General features: G+C 30.8%; 1 protein-coding gene across 2 annotated transcripts in view; it reads right to left on the bottom strand.

Moving 5' to 3' along the window:
* Positions 1 to 7,514: 7,514 nt before the first annotated feature.
* Positions 7,515 to 21,814, bottom strand: part of LOC143063880 (bromodomain-containing protein 3-like) — a 36,448-nt gene continuing 22,148 nt past the window's right edge. For both annotated transcript variants that reach the window (XM_076236307.1, XM_076236308.1), the window contains exons 12-22: positions 20,372 to 20,491; positions 19,805 to 19,933; positions 15,190 to 15,281; positions 13,809 to 14,064; positions 13,050 to 13,148; positions 11,974 to 12,207; positions 9,779 to 9,933; positions 9,013 to 9,150; positions 8,616 to 8,707; positions 8,292 to 8,427; positions 7,515 to 7,833 (exon numbers count right to left, since the gene is read on the bottom strand). In XM_076236307.1, coding sequence (XP_076092422.1) covers positions 7,768 to 7,833; positions 8,292 to 8,427; positions 8,616 to 8,707; positions 9,013 to 9,150; positions 9,779 to 9,933; positions 11,974 to 12,207; positions 13,050 to 13,148; positions 13,809 to 14,064; positions 15,190 to 15,281; positions 19,805 to 19,933; positions 20,372 to 20,491 — 1,517 coding nt within the window. In that variant the 3' untranslated portion in view covers positions 7,515 to 7,767. The remainder of the gene's footprint in view (positions 7,834 to 8,291; positions 8,428 to 8,615; positions 8,708 to 9,012; positions 9,151 to 9,778; positions 9,934 to 11,973; positions 12,208 to 13,049; positions 13,149 to 13,808; positions 14,065 to 15,189; positions 15,282 to 19,804; positions 19,934 to 20,371; positions 20,492 to 21,814) is intronic.

Genomic DNA, 21,814 nt, shown 5'->3' on the forward strand with positions numbered 1-21,814 from the left:
ACCCTATGGGAAATGCATACAAATGACTTCTTTTAGAGAACCACTGAATGGAATGAAATCAAACATGGCATGAATGTTCCTAATGTGGTGCTGACCAAGTGTTGTTACTTTTCGCTGATCCATTATCCAAGATGGACGCCAGCGGGGGACTTAGTTTAACATAGGACCCTATGGGAAATGCATACAAATGACTTCTTTTAGAGAACAACTGAATGGAATGAAACCAAACATTGCATGAATGTTCCTTATGCCGTGCTGACCATGTGTTGTTTCTTTGTAGCCCATCCATCATCCAAGATGGCCGCCAGCATGGGACTTAGTTTAACATAGGACCCTATGGGAAATGCATACAAATGACTTCTTTTAGAGAACCACTGAATGGAATGAAATCAAACATGGCATGAATGTTCCTAATGTGGTGCTGACCAAGTGTTGTTACTTTGTAGCCGATCCATTATCCAAGATGGCCGCCAGCAGGGACTTAGTTTAACATAGGACCCTATTGGAAATGCATACAAATGACTTCTTTTAGAGAACCACTGAATGGAATAAAACTAAACATTGCATGAATGTTCCTTATGAGGTGCTGACCAAGTGTTGTTACTTTGTAGCAGATCCATCATCCAAGATGGCCGCCAGCAAGGGACTTAGTTTAACATAGGACCCTATGGGAAATGCATACAAATGACTTCTTTTAGAGAACCACTGAATGGAATAAAACCAAACATGGCATGAATGTTCCTTATGAGGTGCTGACCAAGTGTTGTTACTTTGTAGCCGATGCTCCATCCAAGATGGCCGCCAGTGGGGGACTTTTGAATGAAATTAAACATGTTCCTTTCCTTATCAATGAGGTTGTGTTGTCACTTTTAGCCAAATTTTATATTTTTTCATATGATTTCAAAAACCCAAGTAGAATCAGGTGAGCGATACAGGCTCTTGAGAGCCTCTAGTTATAGAATTAAATTTATTGATATAATGATGTTCTTGACAAGTTTGTATGTCAATTGTGGATTGTGCCTGTATTAATTGATGGGCCAAATTAGATTGAAGAATTACTTTTGAGAAGAAATTGGGTGCATCACCAAAAATTACACAATTCTTTGTGTTCACTTAATATTTCCATTCGTTTCTGGTCATCTCTGCAAATCTGTTGGATTCAGATTTCTTTACTCATAAGCTAGGTCCAACTTATTTATCAGAAAATTTTAAAAGGTACAATAGTGTAAGAAGGGACTTTTACAACTTGTGTTGGTTGCATAGTACCTACCCATCTTGAACCAGACAAAATTTAGTCTTATACAAATCTAGATATATTAGGTTTAAAGAAATCTTATTAATTGATTCATTCTTATATAACATGTACTTATTTATATAAAGGAAATAACTTTTAATTAATACAGTGCTTTGTTTATTTTTAAATGCAAAAGTCAAATTAAAGGAATAGCTTTGCCACCTTTATTGCTCACAATTTGTTGTTCAAACAAGGTTTGATACTTGTAGCTTCTTCTTGTCAAAATGATATTGTACATTTGAACTACATTGTATGTCACTATGAGAATTTGAGTTTTAAGTGTATTTTTCACAGAACATTCCATCCTGATTTAATTTTTAAGCAGGTTTTTGTCAAAAAGAAAATATATTGATTTTCTGTTCCTATATTTGTTATTTTTTATAAACAATTTCATAAGTTCTCAATTCATTTCTATAATGAATATTGTTTCATTTGAAATCAATTTAAGGCAATTATTGTCTCATTTGTTGTCATTGTGTTTTTATATAATCAATTTTGAGGGAATGTAAGTCAAAAGTTATTTTTTTTATGTTCCCTTTTGGGAATGACAATGTACTTTAAAAAAGAATGAAAAAGTAGCTGTGATTAGGAACTAACAGGTTCTCTTAAGTTATAAATCAAAATTATACCTGTTTATTATATGTTGAGTAAATTTTTAAATGTGTAATATAATCGGTTATAATCAGAGCTCTCTGTGGTATTTTGAGAAAGTCATATGTTCTCAATGCATGGTAATAATAATTTAAGGAAATCATATAATGTCCTCAATGCATGTTTATAGTGTCAATTACAGTATTACTATTTTTATTTTTACATGTGGGATTTAGGTTGTGAATTTATATTTTTTGTGATTAATCAAGATACAATACATGTCAATGTCAACAGCATTTATATTTGGTTTATTTTTATACTATATACTTTACGTAATTTACAGTTGATTTTTTCGTTGAATTATGGATGATTTACATGTATGTCTCAAATAAAGTATATTATAAGCGGAAAGTATTGTTTGTTTGCTAGAAATACTTCCTAGTTAATTTTTTTTTATCCATACAATTATATTCTTTGGGGTATCTAGTTTTAAATATGTGTGTGATGACCCGGCCTGCCAACAGACATAACTGCCATGGCTAAAAATAGAACATACAGGTAAAATCATGGAGATCTAACTGCACACAAATTTTCAGGCAAATATGACATGTTGTTGGGTTGCTGCATCTTGAATTAGTAATTTTAAGGAAATTTTTTGTTACATATTATTATTGAAAGAGATAAGCTGTAAACAGCAGTAATATTCAGCAAAGTAAGATCTACAAATAATTCACCATGAACAAAATTGTCAATTGACCCCATAAGAAATTATTGCCTTTTAGTCCATTTTTAATACTTTAAAAAAAATTGTGATCTTTTACTAAAAAATTTTCTGCAACTACTGAGAAAACCCAGTGTCTTGCGTACTTTTGCTGTTAATCGCAGGCTAAACAAAGGAGGGGAAAATAATAAATTTATTCCTCTCGACAATATTGTTTGATTGTAAGAAGCTTCTGTCCAAGTTTGGTAAATATCCAGGATAGTTTATGAATCTAATAAATGTTTTAAAAACTTTAACTGCAGACTGTATGTAATGTTGACTGGCAGAAAAACTAAGTCCATTTATAAGTAAAATACGGATAAACAGGTACAAAAATTTAACAAAATACCATCTAGATACTAGCTTTTGATTTTAAACAAGCTTCTGTTCAAATTTGGTAGAAATCCAGGATAGTTTTAGAAAGTTATTAAAATTTTAACCAGTCAATATTTGTGGATGCCAACGCCAAAGGAATGCATGATCGCTATGTCTCGCTTTTTTGATAAAAGTCGAAGGCTCAAAAAAAATCACATGACAACTTCATGTCTTTAGAAAATATGTGGAAATGTATCTAAATTCTGCTATTTAAAGTTATTTTCAAAGTGTTGCAGATTTTAAACAAACTAATATAAAAGAATTTCTCAGTTCATGACTTGGTAAGGAAATTCCAATAATCAAATAACAAGTATACTACTTCATGTTCTGTAGAAGAATCTGTGAATGTTTTGGTTTAATTCTGCTAATTGTCAAAAAGAAATGTTGCAAGTAAATATATAGAGTGATGGAGATGAAGAAAGTGATCCACTTTGTTGGCCAAACAGTGATAAATGTTAAGTTAATCAATGTGACAACAGACAACAAATTTAACCCTGAGGAAATCCTACTTAACTGACGTAGGTTTACTTAAATTGGTTACATCTTCCCGGGTAAAAACAAATTAGTCAAATTCAGTATTGCCATCTTTATTCGGCTGTACATAATTACGTAACAAAAATATCAACTTCATGCTTTGTGGAAGAGAAATTATGAATGATATGACACATATTTTATGCTGTATTTTCTAGCTTAGAAGACATGATCATACTGGTATCTTTACACATGATAATATCTAGTCAAAATTAAAATTTTAATAGGAATTAAATACAATAGATGTTTTCAACTTAACTCAATCTAATTAATAAAATAAAATCATAAAACTGAATTCAAAAATTTTGTTTTTGAAAAACTGGTGCGTTTTAAGAGTACTTGTTTTTATATAATTATATGATATTTTATTTCCTTTCTTAGGAGATTTATCTATTTCAACGTGATTTAAATTCATCATTAGATTTTGATCATTATTGCATACAATATAATTATCTAAAAGTTTTTTCATACTAATCAATGAATTTCATGTCTCACAATTCAGAAAATGCAGCAAGCAAAAATTTCAGATTTCTTCACACAAAAATGTTTATGTATTTAATGATACAGCTAGCTGTATAATGGTAAATACAATGTACAATAGGATGTTTACAATGAAAATATGAGTTTAGACTTAATGGTTCATGAATAAATACAACTACAATTACTCCATACATACAACCAATCAGTACAAAATAACTACTGTTTTTTTCTAAATTTAGTTTTTCTTTTTTAATAGTATTTTCTTTAGTATTATTTGAAGTTTTCACATATTTAGTTAAAGATTTTCACTTGTTTTACATGAACTACTCTGAAGCAAAATAAATTTGATTTCTACAAATATTAGGGATTTCTAGGAAAAAGGTATGGACAGGTTGAAAACCACATATTTTTTCTGTGGATTATATAAGTGGATGTAAATACAATTCTATTACAAATGAAAATAAAAATTGTTGATGGTGGGGGTATACTGTTCAAAAATAAGTGTTGTTCATCCTCAACCCAATCCCACTTATAAAACAGCTCCTTTACCAAACTGAACTGGAAAAAAACACTTGAGAAAACTAATTAACACAAAATAATCTTTTTTTTTCTATAGTAATGGCTTTAATTGTGCCTTAAAATTTAATCTGATTACACTGTCAAATTAAACAAATGCTATTATCAACGATCTTTTGTTTTTCTATTATATTGGCATACAAAGTATACCTGACAAATGATCTACTTTCAAACAACTGTTACAAATCTTTATTACTATAACTGTACTTAACAAACACAAAATAAATGAGGACAATAATAAACAAAACAATATAAAAATGAACATGTAATTTATACAGCTTTGGTGTTGTGTTTAAATGAATGTTTTGAACCATGAACATGCATTCATTCATCCACCTCTAATCTTAGCACCCTGTTGCATCAATTTTATTTACAATGAAATATGTTTAAAACCAATATCCTGAACAAAGACTATTTTAAATAGTTTGTAGATCCTTTGCACTATTTGTACATTTAGTTTTATGGCAGTGAGCTTTATTGATGAAGTAAACTTTAATGTCCAAAGGTTGTTCAAAAATCTTCCTGTATTTGGCTTAGTTTAGTCACCATCAAGTCAATGTGCAGTATTAGAAAGTATGTGCCTTTACAGTCTGCACAGTTAGCCACAAGTCTGATGCCCCAGACTAGTGAAATTTTATATAGACTTTGGTTATTGCAAGACTTTGTTTGGACCAATAAGAAAAATGATTGGAATATTGGTCTTTGGACTAGTAGTTGAAAAAGTTTTTGGTGCAGACTGCCTTTAAACAAAACAGAGTTTCTTTATCGTAGTGTTATTGCATTAATAAAAAGAGCAAACCTAAATGGACAGGTGTTTCACATGTGGGAAGTAAGAAATTATCATTTTTCAAATTCATTGCTCTTGAAGGATTGGATGCCCCTAGTTTCAAAGTCTAAAGAGACTAAAACTTAGGTAAAATGACTATCTGGTTCAAATTATTTTGGGATACCCTGATCTTAAAGAAATAAATGTTGATTAAAGATCTGGAATATGTCTGGCTTACTTAAGCCTATACTCATTGAATCATAAATAAATTCGATTGTACAATTATAAAGTCATATTTTCTTTCTTTAACCAATTTTTTATGGGACTTCATTTCCCAATTCAGAACTTTCAAAATAATCTTCATTCAAGATATGGCGCTACTCAAGATATGGGGAAATGGTTATAGGTGAAATATATAGCTAACATCATTTCCCATTACAGTACTGTTAAAACAGGCAGAAAAATTGCCCAAAATTCTCATTCAAATTGCTTTTCAAATAGCAAAATTGCACCATGTATATGTCTGTACAAGATTTGTCATTCCTCACAACACTAAAATTAAAACACTGATTACTGGAAAAAACATCTATGATTTTAAACTCAACATGCAAAATAATTACAAACTCAAGAAGTTATTACTCTTTCAAGAAAACACTGATAAAATAATGTCTGTTTTCAGATTTTTGATATATATTTTATGCCTTTTTTCTGAGTTCACAAACACATTCAAGACAAACATTATTTATACTAAATTCATACATGTAGATTAAATGTAATATACATATTTACACACATTAACTTATAGCAATTCATTTCAAGACACAACATTATCATATGCACAGAATTTTCCTGCCATCAACAAAACACTCGTCCAAACAAAATATTATGCACAACTATCTACATTCAATATTGTAATAAATTAGTGTTTTAATAACATATACCTATTCCAATGATGGAATTCTCTATGTACAATTTCACACCAACATTACTGATTCTTAAGAGGTAAAGCATCATCTCTATCTGCATGGTTTATTCTATCCACTACTGTTTACAAATATCATCTTGCATACCAAAATGAATTCTATATGAAAAACTATTCATTATGTTTCATACAAAGTAAAAAAGTAAAAAAAAAAAAAGTTTGAATCCGAGAGATAATGGAATCGTAATTTTTAAGTACAACCATTTATCTAAATAATAATACAAATGCTTTTTACAGCCTAGAAAGTCTTATTTTCTGTTGTTGTTCTTATGAAAAGTATTTACTTGTTCTTAATTTCCCGGGTCATAATCAACACCTTCAAATTATGTTAGTAGAGAATTATCTCCCATTTGAACTTTTTACATGCATATATTAATTACTAAATGGTTTCCACGTCACTACAATTTCTTTTACATCTTAAATATTTCTACTGAAAATAGAAACATAATTACATTCTTCACATATACTTTGAACAACAGAGATATATATTTATAAACATAACAACTAAACACTCAAGAATAAACAACATCTTTTCAGAGATCAGCGTTCTTAGAAAGAGCACTTAAAAAAAATCATCTCAATATTTTGAGTTGCTGTTTACGAAAATATTGACAGTTTCAAATTTTCGGCACAGTAGGAAGATATTCGTCCATATAACGAGACAAATCTTATTTTATAAATTATTTCATGGGAAATATTTAAATATTTCTGATTTCTTCTTATTATCATTATCCTTCCTTAATTTGAGTACTGGAAAAAAAACTTGCAAAAGAAGAACTCTAAATTAAATTTTCAATTTAATATTTTAGCTTAATTTTTGAAGAACAAAAACTTGTAAAAGAGGCAAATTGTTGCAAAAACAGGTCTTTATCCTGCATTGTTTGTGAATTAGCACATTTATATGCTTGTTTGTTTTTTCAGCTACCACTGACCACTTTGAATAAGTTGTATAAAAAAGGGCACACCAGATTACTTAAGATCAATATTCATGTCGTACAACTAACATTTTAGATCAGGACTGCTTAATTAAATTTGTAAAGTTATTGATGTTATATAAAACTACAGGATCATCCCTTCAAAAGGAACCAAAATTTTAAATTCTTTTCAGTCTTTAATTGATTCTAGTACAGAACACAATCACTTATCCACTCAATTAACATCACATCATTTCATGACATTTCATACTGCTGTTTCTTGTTGCAATAGCAATTTTAACCAGTTACATGAATCAGTAAGCATTTGAACCTCTGATGAACATTCCATGTTGATATATAGTTATGCACTTTCAAAAATCTTTACACTTCATAAATAATTATATGGAATGGACAAATCATAGCCATTGAGGAATGTTTATGTGACCTGTGTTCTGGCTTGTCTGTCTGTGATGAATCTTGTATATGACACAGAATAATTCACATCATTTCCTCAAATGAGGCCATCAAATCACTCTGAGCATTCATATCTATTCTGTTTGCCATCTGAAAGATAGAAATAAATGATTTAAAAAAAGCTCTCTGAAAGCAAGGTTGTAATCCTGATGTCTTGCATTTTGTTTCTTTGGTTGCAAGCAAAACAAAAATATGGAGATGTATCACCAATGAGACATCTATCCATCACAGTCCAAATGAAATAATTTAAGCAACTATAAAATATCTGTTTGACCAAACCATGTAAATATACTTAAACAACTTAATCTAATAAATGATTTAAATTTAAATGTCAATTGATTGACTGATAGCAGTTTAAATTGATTATGTTGGTCATGTTGTGGTGAGAAAATTTACAAAATTCATCTAACTTTGTTTGCTGTTAAAATCGATAAAGCCTAATTTTTAACAGTTGCATTATATAAGAGTCTAAAATAGAAGTAAATAGCTTTTATCCTTATTCTTTCACAGACATTTTAAATTGAAATAAACATAGAAATTAGACTAACAGCTTCACGTCGTCTTCTCTCCTGTTCCTTTCTACGTTCTATTTCTTTTGCTTTTCTGTCAGCCTCTCTTTGGCGAGCAGCGTCATCATTACTTGATTTTCTTGCAGCATCTAATGCTTCCTCTTCTTCACGTTCTCTGCAAAAAGAAATACAATAAATACTCTTATTGACTCATTTTCCTATTTATATTTTTTTTTAAAAACAATCCTTCAGTGTTTGTAAAACTAATATCGAAAGCCATATCTTTTTCAGGACCATTAAGTCTATATATACGACTTCATCTTATATTATCTTGAATTTCAATTTTGATCTCAATTAACAAACCTAAGTTTCTCCATTTCTGATCTCTGTCTATTTCTTTCCTCCATTTCTTTATTAAATTTCCTCTTTTCTTCTTGTTCTTTCATCATTTTGTCCTGGAATACGAGAGAAAAACAATTTGAAGTTGAAGTTTACAAAAAATAATGTAATTAATATTCTTGCTAAGTTATCTCAAAACTTAAATACTTAGACAAAACAATGTTACACAATAAATGTTGTAATTCTTACATTCTATTTGATCATGTTTTTGGCCTTAGAAAGAGCATGTACATATATTTGGTGTTAATTCAGAGTGAACTGACTTTTGATATGTGACACACACCCCAATCCAAGATGCATTAACATTTTTCAGAGTAGTTTAATCATCCATTTAAAAATCTTTTTAAGAAATTTTTCTTACCCTTTCTTCCTTCTGTTTGGCTGCTTTTTTAAACTGTTCAAAGCTTTGCATTGCACTGGGTCCCTTCTTTTGAGATGAAGGAGTTGACATGTTTGCTAAGCTTGACCAAGAACCAGCATTCTTTACCTTAAAAGTATCCTAAAATTGAAAATAGCATCCTAATAAGTAATGTATGCCTTGATAGTATTATTGAAAAATACTGCAAAAGCAAAACATCTGTTTATATTCAATTCAAAACCAGCATAAAAATAAAACTTTATTGAACAAAACTGATGGTCTTGAAAAAAAAGAAGACATCATTTTAAAGAGATAATTCCCAAAGCAAAACTAAATACGAAATTTGTTTCTATACTATAACATTATTCTATGGCAGAAAAAAAGTTACTTTCAATAGGAAGCATATGCATCTATACTATAACTGTACTATTTTGGGCAGTAAAAATACTTTGATAGTAAAAATATTAGTCTTATACAGTCACTGATCAAATCCTTTGTTGGTGTGGTGAATTTGATAATGTGTTTCAATAGAATTTTATCTTCAACATTATGCAGGGTTACAGATTTTTTTATGGTCCTTCACTTCAAATTTAAAATTGTTGATTTTTACTCAAAATATTTCATCATGAATTATCCTCACATTCTGCCCCTTCTTTAGCCTTGTACAACAACAAAATTGTTCAAAACCATGTTTAGTTATTATTCTATCTATATATATTTGTGTCAATTAAGTATGTTTCAATGAGTGAGGAATGAGAACATGTCATACCTTTTTAACCTGAGGAACAGGCGTTTTATCTGCCTGCATTGGTCGTATAGAGTTTGTTCCTCCTCCACTGCCAGGGGTAGATAACCCAGGAGCCATGGTCGGTAAATTAGGATTACTGGAACTTGATCCAAATCTCACTCCTACTCCGCTAGCAGCTGAAATACGTAACAATTAAGAGTAGAAACTAGGGTTGTTAACTTGGTGAAAAATAATGAACCAGTACTTGCTGGTTTTTACAGAGTTATAATTTGGTATTCATTCATAAAATTTTAACAAACTGGGAAAAAATTACGTACATTTTACTCATTTTAGGTTCTTTTTCAGCTCTACATTTTCTAAAATCCTAATAATGTTCAAAGAACCACAATTATTAGCTTGTTTGCTTTTTGTCTTAGAAAATGTTCAGAACATACAATGACTTGTAATTTCTATGAGTTTTATATCACAATTATTGTTAACAAAAGGATTTCACTGTGATCAACGTGTGTCAATTCTATGTAGGTACAGTCGATTCCACTTAATTGCATACCGCTTAATAGCATAATTCGGTTAATTGCATAGTTTTCTCCTGCACAAAACCATTTCCCATTCATGTAATGTTAAATTGTCCGGTTATATGCATAGCTCTACAAGTGGCCTTTTGGTTTATTGCATAGAAAATTATTGCCGTCTAGATATGCTTAGTTAAAACTGACGAGATTTCTGACCGGAAATGGCAATTTGGTAAGTATAATTTTCTTGAATGCATTCTTATTTTCGTTATTATTTCATATTTACTTTTTTGTTATCTAAATAAAGTTTTAAAACAGTTTCTTTCATGTTTATATTATGAATTTGATTTAAAAATAAACCTTGATGTCTGCACAGGTAAAGTTTCCCATGTTCTATTTTAAGCCTCGAGGTCATAAACATGTCAAATAGATATTGTTGTAAAAACACTGACCATTCTATCTCAAAAGGTGTTAAAAATTGATTGGATTTAAACAATTGTTCATAGATTACATTTGGGGTTAATTTTAAAAACAATAACTCCTGCTAATTATCGATCATAACTCTATTAATTGGGCTTGGGGTGATCTGTATTAATGTTAAATATTATGGGGCATTTACAAATGGTTAAAGAATTTTATGCATCAATCATTTATTTTTAATGTTTTATGAAAAGAGCATTTACTTTTAATTATTATATTTTCCCACTTTCAACACTTGTTTCAAGCAAATAACCCGTACAGGGCCCATTACTGCTTTGCAGATACGAAACTAACGAGGTGTTTCTTCACTGTCCAACTGCATATCAAAGGCAATTCATTACACATCTATTGTTAAAATAATTATAAACTGTGAAGTATTGTTTAAAAGTTTATTTTAATCAAAGCATAACAATGTACATTGTACATATGGGTCATAGAAACAAATCTATTTTTAGAACAGTTTATTTTCGTATCCCAGGTAAAGGAAAGTCGGAACGCAAAATAACTAAACTAAAACAAAATGTGTTTATAATCTTTATTTAAAGAAACAAAATAAAATAACACATATGACACTAGACAGATAATTTTTATTAGAATAAATCAACATTCATTGTTGTATATGGATTACAGATGTTCATCTTTCTTCATGGATTTCTTTTACTGATCTGTTCTATCGATGTTATTTGACTCTGTCATTTGGCATTTCGGATATAAGCATACTCCGCTTTATTGCATAATTTTGTCTGACAAATAGGCTATGCAAATAACCAGAATCTACTGTACTAACTGTTGATTCATTTATTTTCAATGATACCAATTTGTATGAGTTTAGCAATTTTTCGTAAATTCTTCACTCAAGTCAAAAAGGAAACGTGTATTTCGGTGAAAAATCTAAAATCAAGGTTCAGGTACATTTCCAACAATTAGTGGCCAATGAATAACAATAAATCAACATAAGTTATCAAACATACATACATATAGTAGCACTGAAGAGAATTAAATGAACATTAGTTACTGTAAATTTAGAATTAATTCAATGTTTTTATTATTGCGAAAAATGCAACAGGGTAATAATTGCAATAATAAAAACTTGCATTCTAATTTTTTTTAATATAAATTAAACTGTATTTTCCCCCAATATCTCAAAAATTAAAATCACATTCTAGTATAAAATTACAAAATGAATGCAATCTTTTCTGAATTTACAGTATGAAATATACATACATATAGTAGCACCAGGTGGAGCAGGAGGTGCTGTTTTAGGTGGACTAGGTTTAGGACTACTGCTGTTATTATCTTCTCCAAGGTAAAAATCCAGTAAATTGTCAGCTGAATCTTCATGGGACTTGGTTGGTGACAATGGATGAAAATCTGGAACTCTCTTCTCCACAAGCAATTGTGGAGGTGATAAACTGGGAGGAGAAATATTCATAGTGTTGCCAGTAGGTACTGTTGGAACTAAAATAAAATATACTCTTAATAAAACCTGTCAACTGTAGTATCTAATTATTACATATAACTTCAAAAATACCTTTACAACAACACAAATATAAAATGAACTACAGGGGCGGATCCTGCTATTTTAAATAGGGGGTGTTCGCAACCCAGGACAAAAGGGGGGGGGGGGGGGGTTCTAACTATATGCCCTGCTCAAATGCATTGATCGTCCAAAAAAAAGGGGGTGGGCATTCCTCAAAACCCTCACTCTGGATCAGACACTGAACTATATGTATTTACAGAGGTCATAGTTGTTTTCAGTATACAAATGTATGGTGACAATTAGGTTGTTAATTTTTTTGTTCATATTAGTTCACATTTATCATGTCGTGGCAATTTATAGCGGCCTATACTGTATGGGCTTTTCTTCTTGTTGCTGCCTTAAATTGATCTTTAATTGCCTTTTTTCATCATTGAACTTTTGTAGGTTAGTCTTTTCACATTTTCTCATTTTTGTATTAGGTCTTCCATCAAAAATATGCATAGTTCGCCCAAATTTTAGAAAATTTTATCATGCTTTGCATTTTAAGTTAGCACACTGATAATAAATTTTGAGCCATCAAATCTTAGCATTTGCAATATCCAGACAGAAAATAGGCCAAAATATACCCATCTTTCGTCTAAAAATGTCTTTCTTAATGTAATGTAAAGACTAATTTCAAAATTGAATTTGCAAGCTATCTGACGTAATAGTTGTTGAACAATCTATTGACATGTACCTGATGTTTTTATTTATTTATATTGTTAAACACTTTAACATTGATCACCAGAAACTACCACTTACCTATAGCGTAATGACTTACCAATTAATTTTGTCTGTGGCTTTGCTGTAGCCAGCCCTGAAGGACGACTGGGCTGTTGAGGAAGTGAGTGAGTTACTGGTTTAACTGGAGGTGCAGGTGCTACAATAGAAAGACAACTGATTATCTAGTTTAAATACATGTTTTAAGGTTATTTTCTGCCCATCATCTTGATTTTTTTTCAACCTGAATGGTTTAAGAACAACAGATTGTATCAATGAATCAATTTTACATGTACCGCAGAAAAAGAGTCTGTTGGCACATGCATAATAATTCATCAATATAACAATCTGTTGTATTTATAATTGGAAATTAAATATTAGATACAATCTTGATGGTCTTGATACTTTGCATCAACTTATTATAAATGGTTATCAATTTAACAATGTAGCAAAATCTGTAATTAATGTTTTAATGATACCAACCTTGACTTTGTTTATCATCAATTAAAATACAACTAATAATTTATTGATTTACAGACATTAATGATGCAACTCTCTTTATCTTATGACATCAGAGGAGTGAAAATATATAAGATTATTTCACATGTGAAATTATGAATTTTTAATAAACAATGAAAATCAAAGTGCTTGTCAGCACTGAAGGGTAAAGATTGCTTCAGTTTATCACTGAGAAGTAAAATCAAATATTGCATTGTATAGAGCATGTTTTAATTGATTCATCAACAATTCTGGACAAAGGAAGATAATTCAAATTTTTAAAGACGACTACAACTACTACAATGACTTCATTGATACTAACCTGTGATTACTGGAGATGGAGGTTTTTGCTGTATAACAGGTGTTTGGTGACTAGTGATTGGCTGAGATGGTGGTGGGACAGGTGGTAAGGAATTTGTCATTGCTTGTATTGATGGTGGTGGTATAGAATTCATAGTTTTCTGAGGTGATGATCTTCTTCTTGATGTTGGTGACAACATGACCATGTCGTTTCCACCGATAGTAATTTTGACTGGGGGAGATGACAGAGCATTACTGCTTCTTCTTCGGCTACCAACCTGAAGTATGTTGTGAAAATTTATATTTCAACCATATAACAACATCAGTCTTTTGACCATGTGATTATGCAGATTAATTATCTCTCAAGGTCAAGCTTATCTTATAGCTTCAGTATTGGACTAAGCATTAATTAATATCATTCTGAATAAGCATGAAGTATTTGACACTGGACATAAAGCAACCAATAAACAATTAATCAATTCCAAAAAAATACATTTTCAGGACTTCCCAAATAATACATGGTTTTGTTGCTTTTTTTGAAAATAATTTTAAAATTTCATACAAAGAAATACAGTGGCGGATCCAGAACTTTTCATAAGGGGGGCCCTCTGGTTGACCTAAAGGGGGGGCTCCAGTCATGCTTCAGTGATTCCCTATATAATCAACCAAACCCCCCCCCCCCCCCTTTGTAAATTTAGGTTTTCATAAAGGGTTCTTTTATTTGAAAAGTGAATCATTTCATGAATTTTGAACAAAAATCTTTAAATAAGGAGATTAATAAGAACCCTTCTCATTTCATGAACCTTTAAATCTATCTAAATTGTTATTTAAGTAATAGTGTCCAATTGATTTTTATAAACGTACATTGGTTAAGAAAGAAGCAGCTGCATTTGACTACAAGTAACCACTGACAATAAGTTTAAACTTAAGTTTGGTTAAACATTAAAGGCCTCATTGTTAGGAAATATGAGATTAAAAATATAAATGGTAATTTCCTAAACCAGAATAGAATAACTTGGCCTGTAACGGATCAATAAAAACAACTACAAAACACTTAAAATTTGGAGGCCCAGCTTAATTTTAATTCACTACTCTATTTTTATCAAATACAGTTATATATTGCATGTGTAGACACATTAGCAGATCCAGGGAGAGGGTTCCCGGGGTTGGAACTCCCCCCTTTTTTTGGGACGATCAATGTCTTTGAATGGGGACATATAGTTGGAACCCCTCCCCCTTTTTCAAATGGCTGGATCATCCCGAGACACTACCAGGAAAGAAATGAAAACAAACATTTCCCACAATTTATCTCCTCATTAGAACTTTTAAATGTGTCGATTGGGGAATTTAATTTTGTGTTCAATATTTTATGGTCAGCTATATTGATTTAATCATCTTTTTACCTGTTGGCTCTTCCCTTTGCCCTGATTAATCATCCCAGCACCTTCAGAACTACCATGTCTTGAACGTGTTTTTTTCTTCTTCATTGGAGATCCTAAAATAAATATCTTTTGCTAACAAAACTTTCACATTTTATAATGGCAGAAACATTTGTTTTTGTTGTGTCTTTTCATTCTTCACTCTTTTGTAATCATGATTACATCTACTATGTATGCAGTATTCATCTTAATACCAAAATAAAAAGAAGAGCTAATTTCCTTATGCTTGTACTGTAAAACTTTGGTGGACTTGCTTGCTTGCTTTGTTTGTATAATGGTTTAATCAAGCTTTGTAATTAAGATTGACATCTTCAGACAATATATTATTATATATAGGCAAATCCCAATAACAATTGTACAATATACATACCAAGCAAGCAAGCTAACCAAAGTCTTGCTCTAAATGAATTAACAAATTTGCTCTCAAGTCTCAGAAAATTAAGTTAATGCTATGACAAAAACCCGTTCAAAATGTAAGCTGTCAAAGAAATGTTCGACTACGCTGTGTATATGAAGAAAGCTAAAGCTGTTCGGATTGCTAATACGGTTATTACTCGATTGCTTAAAGTACCCAAGAAACAGACTTCAACATGGACTAAATAGCTGTGAAACAAACAAGTACTCTGCTGGACTTGCACACCTTGCAATCTCTCAATACACCAAATAAATAAGTGAACATTTGCTTTTAGTATCTAATAGAACAGGCTTAGCATAAACCAATGAACCATGAAATTGAGGTAAAGGTCAGATGAACAATGACTTTAAACAGACGTGAATATTATACAATCATTCCAAATACTGCAGAGTTGATCTACAGCTTATAGTTTCAGAGATGACAACTTCGCCGAACAAATCTGACCTTGATCAACTATCCATGAAATGAAGTCTAGGTCAGGTGATACCTGTCCACAGGGCAAGCAGACCTTGCAATGATGCAATATAGTAAGCAAAGTGGGAAATTCACACACACACAAAATAATCTTCTTTAAGTAACAAATATTAATCCATAAATTTTGGTAAAAATCTATTTTGATACAGGAAACAATTCAGTTTTAAGATTGGGCATATGGCAATCTCATTAAAATACAGGATCAGATGTTCTAGCTCTGCTGTATTTTATTCAGATTTGACATTAGTCGTTGGAATAGATTTCATCCTAAAGCCAACATTTTAGTCCACGAATTCCCATGTAACCTAGTTTAGTAGACATTTAAATAGATAATTTCAGATTTTAAAGAGATGTGGAAAGTATTTTTCCTATCATTAGGAAATTGAAGGGTCTAGCAGAATGTTTGATTGAACTTTGATAATTTAAAAAAAATTTTTTAGTGGCAGTAGTTTTGTACATTAAATGTGTCAATAAATAAAGTCCAATTACTGAGATGTTCACCAGTTTGATTACAATTGGAGCTATACAGGACTTTTAAGAACATTTTATCCTAATTCTGTACCAAGCTTTTTTGAAACTCTCAAAACTCTAAAAAATTTTAGCAAAAATGGCAATAGTGATTATCAAACAGCACCATGAATGTTTTAATTTTTTTTTAAGAATCATATTTAGTGGAAAACCAGACCTTTTACTTGAAAGTTTTAGTACCTTCTGATGGAAGACATGTTGGATGTCTTTGTGGACAACATTGAATGATCAATTATCATTTACCATTAACAGCAATTACATTTGGGTCACTAGTTTTTTTTTGTTTGGTCAATTTTCTATATCTAGAATTATCTTTACATGCTCCTTTGTTATTTTTTTTTCATTTTATTACAATGTACTTTTATTAAGTAAAATGACCAAGTCTGTTAATCGTAAGACAAAAATGTTGAACAAAATTATTAATTGCATGAATGCTTTTAAACTTAACAACCTACAAGGACCGTTGAAGAATTTAATTCTAAAATTATATTTATTCCATAATAAAAAGGATCGACTGGCAATGGACAACCAACCGATAGCAAATTTGTGAGATTTGCACTGCATTCTTTGGCAGGATAAAATAAATTGTGACTTTACCCTGAAAGTTGCATATACACTAGAAATAAGAGTTCTTTTTTGCCATTTATACATCTACCTTGAACTTGTAATCTGCTATCAAGCTATGTCTGTTGACCACTTCTTTATACAAGGACATACCTTACTTGTATGTAATTTGACCAGAAATATTTTTCTATATGAATTTGGTGATATGTTGCTATGCACAACTGCCAGTTTCATTATAACATGATCACTAGGTTTGATTTGTAATTACTATCAATTGTGAAATTTAACTAGCCTACAGAGAACTTTACAATGCAAATCCAAGGTGATACACAATCAATTCTATTATTTCCTGCATAGTGATGCACTTGCTACAAGTATTTTTCTGTGTGGAGTGTTGCTCAATACCTTTGTATATCATTTATGTGTGTTGTGAATTGTAAGCATCATTTTAAGGTGGGCTGTCCTGCATTTCAAAATTGATTTTTTTACATTGTTATCTTTCTACTATCCAATTAAGTAATCTTCCAATGTCTATGGTTTTTATTTTGTATATGTATATATAGAAACAAGACTACAAAGTGAACAATTCCTAAAGTAGGACTGGGATACAAGATTTCCTCTTTACTTGTATCATTCTCAATCAGGAATTGTTCGTCCCATTTTATAGCACAAACATTTACTATGTGATTGACTTTGTTCTTGACAATTTCAGGAAAGTTTTGTGTGTTTTACTATAAATCATTGTTTATGGCAGTGGTTTTACCTTCTGTAAGTCAAGTTCACAAAAATATTGAAAAAAAAAGTATGGTTATATTATGTTTTTTTGGTACTGCCAATGGCTAGTTCAGTTGGTTTCGAATTAATCATTCAAGTAATCATATTTTTTTTTGGTATGTATAGAATGTAAATGAGGCTGAAGGCTGTGAAAAACTGGTTCAGTAGTCCATCTGAATTTACCAAATCATAGTTAATTTATCCAGATGAAAAGTACTCTTGCAGACTAGTCCAAAATATCAAAATTTTGGCAATTTCTATTTTCCTTAATTTTTCTTGCTCAATACTCATGATCTGAGTATTAGCAACTATTAGGCTGTGTTGACTATCTACAATTGTAAATTCTGAAACAAAAGTAAAACCTGTTTCAACCTCAGTCTTCAGACTTATTCTTTTTCTAAGGATTATTTTGACTCTTAAATGTTTACAAAAGTTACAGCAAAATACATTGAATGTGTAGGTAAGGGTAATATCTTCGACTAGTTTGCTTGCTAGCTGAACCTTGAAGTCATCATTAGGTTAGGTATACAACCCTCCTTTCAGAGAAAACTAGTCCGACAGATAACCCATCTATCTGTCTGCAGGAATAGACTACTACGAAAAGAGGGAAGTATACTTTACCTAATAATGACTTCATAATTCAGCTAGCAAGCAAGCTAGTCAAAGACATTACCTTTACCTGCACACTCAATGCATTTTGCTGTAAACAAATATTTGAAAATGGTAAAACTAACATTTTCTCCATTTTTTAAAATATATATTTGTCAAGACAAAGTAGTGTGAAACAGGTTTTAAAGCATAGATGTATCTCCAAGTATTTGATAAAAACTAAACATTTTAAACCTAGAGTGCAGAATGTGTTTCATATTAACAATAAAATACGAAAGATCTGTTTTTAATTTTATTTGACATGAGATCTACAATAATATGACAATGGGGTCAGTGTATGTACACCAAATGAAACTCTACACTATAAAATGATACAATACAAAAAAATTGTATATCTATTTAATATAAAGCAATAAATTTTAGCTATATGAATATTTACAATTCTTTCTTGTAGAAAATAAAAGAACAAAAAATGTATTTCGACACAGCACAATAAATGTAAAATTAAGCATTAAATGTTTTTTTTTCGTCTTTCACAATGCTTGTTGAAAACGTGCGTAATTTGAAGTACATTAATAACATGATGTGTTTGACAACAAGGAATGGACAATGATATCAGCCATGGAGTGCTGTAATGTGTGATGATGAGGCCATGTTTCTACACTCTTTATATGATTTTTTTTTTTTTTAGATTTAAAGTGTCAAAACTTAAATTTTTGATTTTTTTTAGTTTTTGTTATTCCAAGTTTCTCAGCCAAAAGAAAAACTAAGATACTCATAAAAATAATTTCAAAATTAGGTTCATGGCTACACCTGAATAGAAATACTTTTTAAACAAAGGGCATATTCTCATGGCTCATATCAATGTTTGAAAAAGCTTAACAACATATGCCAGCAAAGAACATGCTGACCTCAACATCTTAACACATTCTGCACTCTTGGCGATTGTTTGTTCTTAATATTTAAATCAAATATTGGATTTCAATAAGCTCTAGTAAACAAACACATAAAATGATTGACGATTAATATAAAATTCATTTATACAGCCCTGCTGCACACCCTATTAAAAATTTCTTACACAACCAATGCAAAATCAGTACATTCATCAATGATAATGGCAGATGGCTTATTATGAAATATGGTCACACAGACTTATGAAGGATTATGACAAATGCTCAGATCATTGTGTGAAAGTTTGTTGGCCTTTTCCCTAACCTGATTCAGAATCACTAGATTCTGAAGAACTTGATGAACTGCTGTCACTGCTGGAATCTGTACCAGATGAGCTACTGCTACCATCTGACAATCTACTGGCACCATCAACATTCACAACACCTCCTTCTTCTACAAATAAAATCACTTATTACAGCTAAACATTTCTAAACCATCCGAAGCACTCAATCACAGTACTTTATAAGCACGAATGTTGAAACAGGTCATTCATAGTAATAACTTTAGTCAGTACTTTATAAACATAATGTTTATCAGAGATTAATTGACCCCTTCAGCCTGGTTAGCCATTACAAAAGTTTCAAGATATAAATTAAAGTGTTGTACAAATAAGTGCTGTATCTTATCAAGGGTTTTAATTCATGTGCATTCACAGAATGTGCCATGCTGTTTCGATCTTTCTCTTTTCAAAGCCAAAGAAACAACCCTTTTTTCAAGATCATATTGTTGGCAACTTTGTTCAAACAATATATGTAACTCAGTCTAAAAGTAGTTTAAAATGTAGGAACATCTTTAAACCTAGAATTGTGTATAAAAACACTATTTACTGACCTTTCTTGGCTTTCTTTGCACTACTTCCCAGCTTTTCATGAACCTCAATTAATTTTTGTTCTAACTCCATCTTTTTCTCTTTCTGAGCTTCTTCTCTCGACTTTCCAGAGGCTTTTTTGGCTAAAAATGAAAAGTTCAACATATGTATTGTATTCATAATTGTTAGAGCTCAACTATATCTTTATGTAGGGCAAATAAAGAACTAATCAGGAAAGAAATGCCAGATTACAAAGTTTAGAAGTTTCATATTTAACTAGATGTGTTTGATATGGCATCAGCATACACTACTGCAGCCAATATGTGATAAATTCCAGATCAGTTCAATTTTCTTTCTATAAGCACAAGCCCTTTAATAATCTTTATTGTCGCTATTTCTTGTTTTTTTCCTTTGATCTCTTTTTGTGATAATTTTTCATATCGTGCTACTCGCTTAATATGGAAAATTATCGTTAGAAACTTACAAGGAAGCATATGGCGTTTCTAATGAAATTGGCAACGTTGTCATTAGTAAGATAGCTATAAAAAGATTATCATTGGTCATCTCAACTTGATTGCTTTTCTCGCTTTCACTGTACCGGCTCAAGCGTGAAAATCAATCTGGTTGAGATATCAAGGATTATCTATAATTACAGCATCAAATGGTCAAACGAACCCAAACACTATCTTTTTCCAATAGTCTACATTTATATTCACAAGTACCTACAGTCTCTTAGCATTACAAATCATGTAAATGAGCAATACTTTATGTTCCTGCCACTTAATTGCATAAGGGGGATCATCTAGATAGTTTTTTAAACATAAAATTTTTAATTGAGAATGGAAAGAGTCATAAATGACACTTACTTAAATTGATATTCAGGACTGAGGTTAGAGCATCACTGCAAAGATCAGGGACTAAACTTTAACTGTTTTTGTCTAGCGGCCAGGGCAGAAGGGTGCTAGTGCTCCTAAGTAAGGAGTTTTATAAATATAAAACAGGTGAGATGGGAGAGGATTATATTATTTTGATGCAACAATACATTGCATATATTGCAGAAGCTTAGAACTGTTACTTTTTTCTCCATAATTGTTAAAAATAAAAGCATTTTATAAGTGCCCCCATGTAAGGAGGATCATAAATACAAGAAGTAAAACAGGAAGTACAGTCTTGTTTATGTTCAAATACAAATTTCCCTGATTCTTCTTTAAATGTATGTTCATGGTATGAAACAAAACAGTTTTTTTTAATAAAGCTTATAATATTTAACTTTTTGCCACCAGATATGTATTATAAGATTTGACAATATTTATTTTAGGTTATTTCCTGCCAAAATTGTCTCCCTTCAATTTTTTCAACTTCCTGTTGACATGAAAATATGGCTGTTTTTTTTTTTTTTTTTTTAAAATAAATACTATCTCAATCCAAGCCATCCTCTCATAGTGTTGATCAAAATATATTTTGCA

This window comes from Mytilus galloprovincialis, chromosome 2, assembly GCF_965363235.1.
Source record: "Mytilus galloprovincialis chromosome 2, xbMytGall1.hap1.1, whole genome shotgun sequence".
Taxonomy (NCBI): Eukaryota; Metazoa; Mollusca; class Bivalvia; order Mytilida; family Mytilidae; genus Mytilus; species Mytilus galloprovincialis.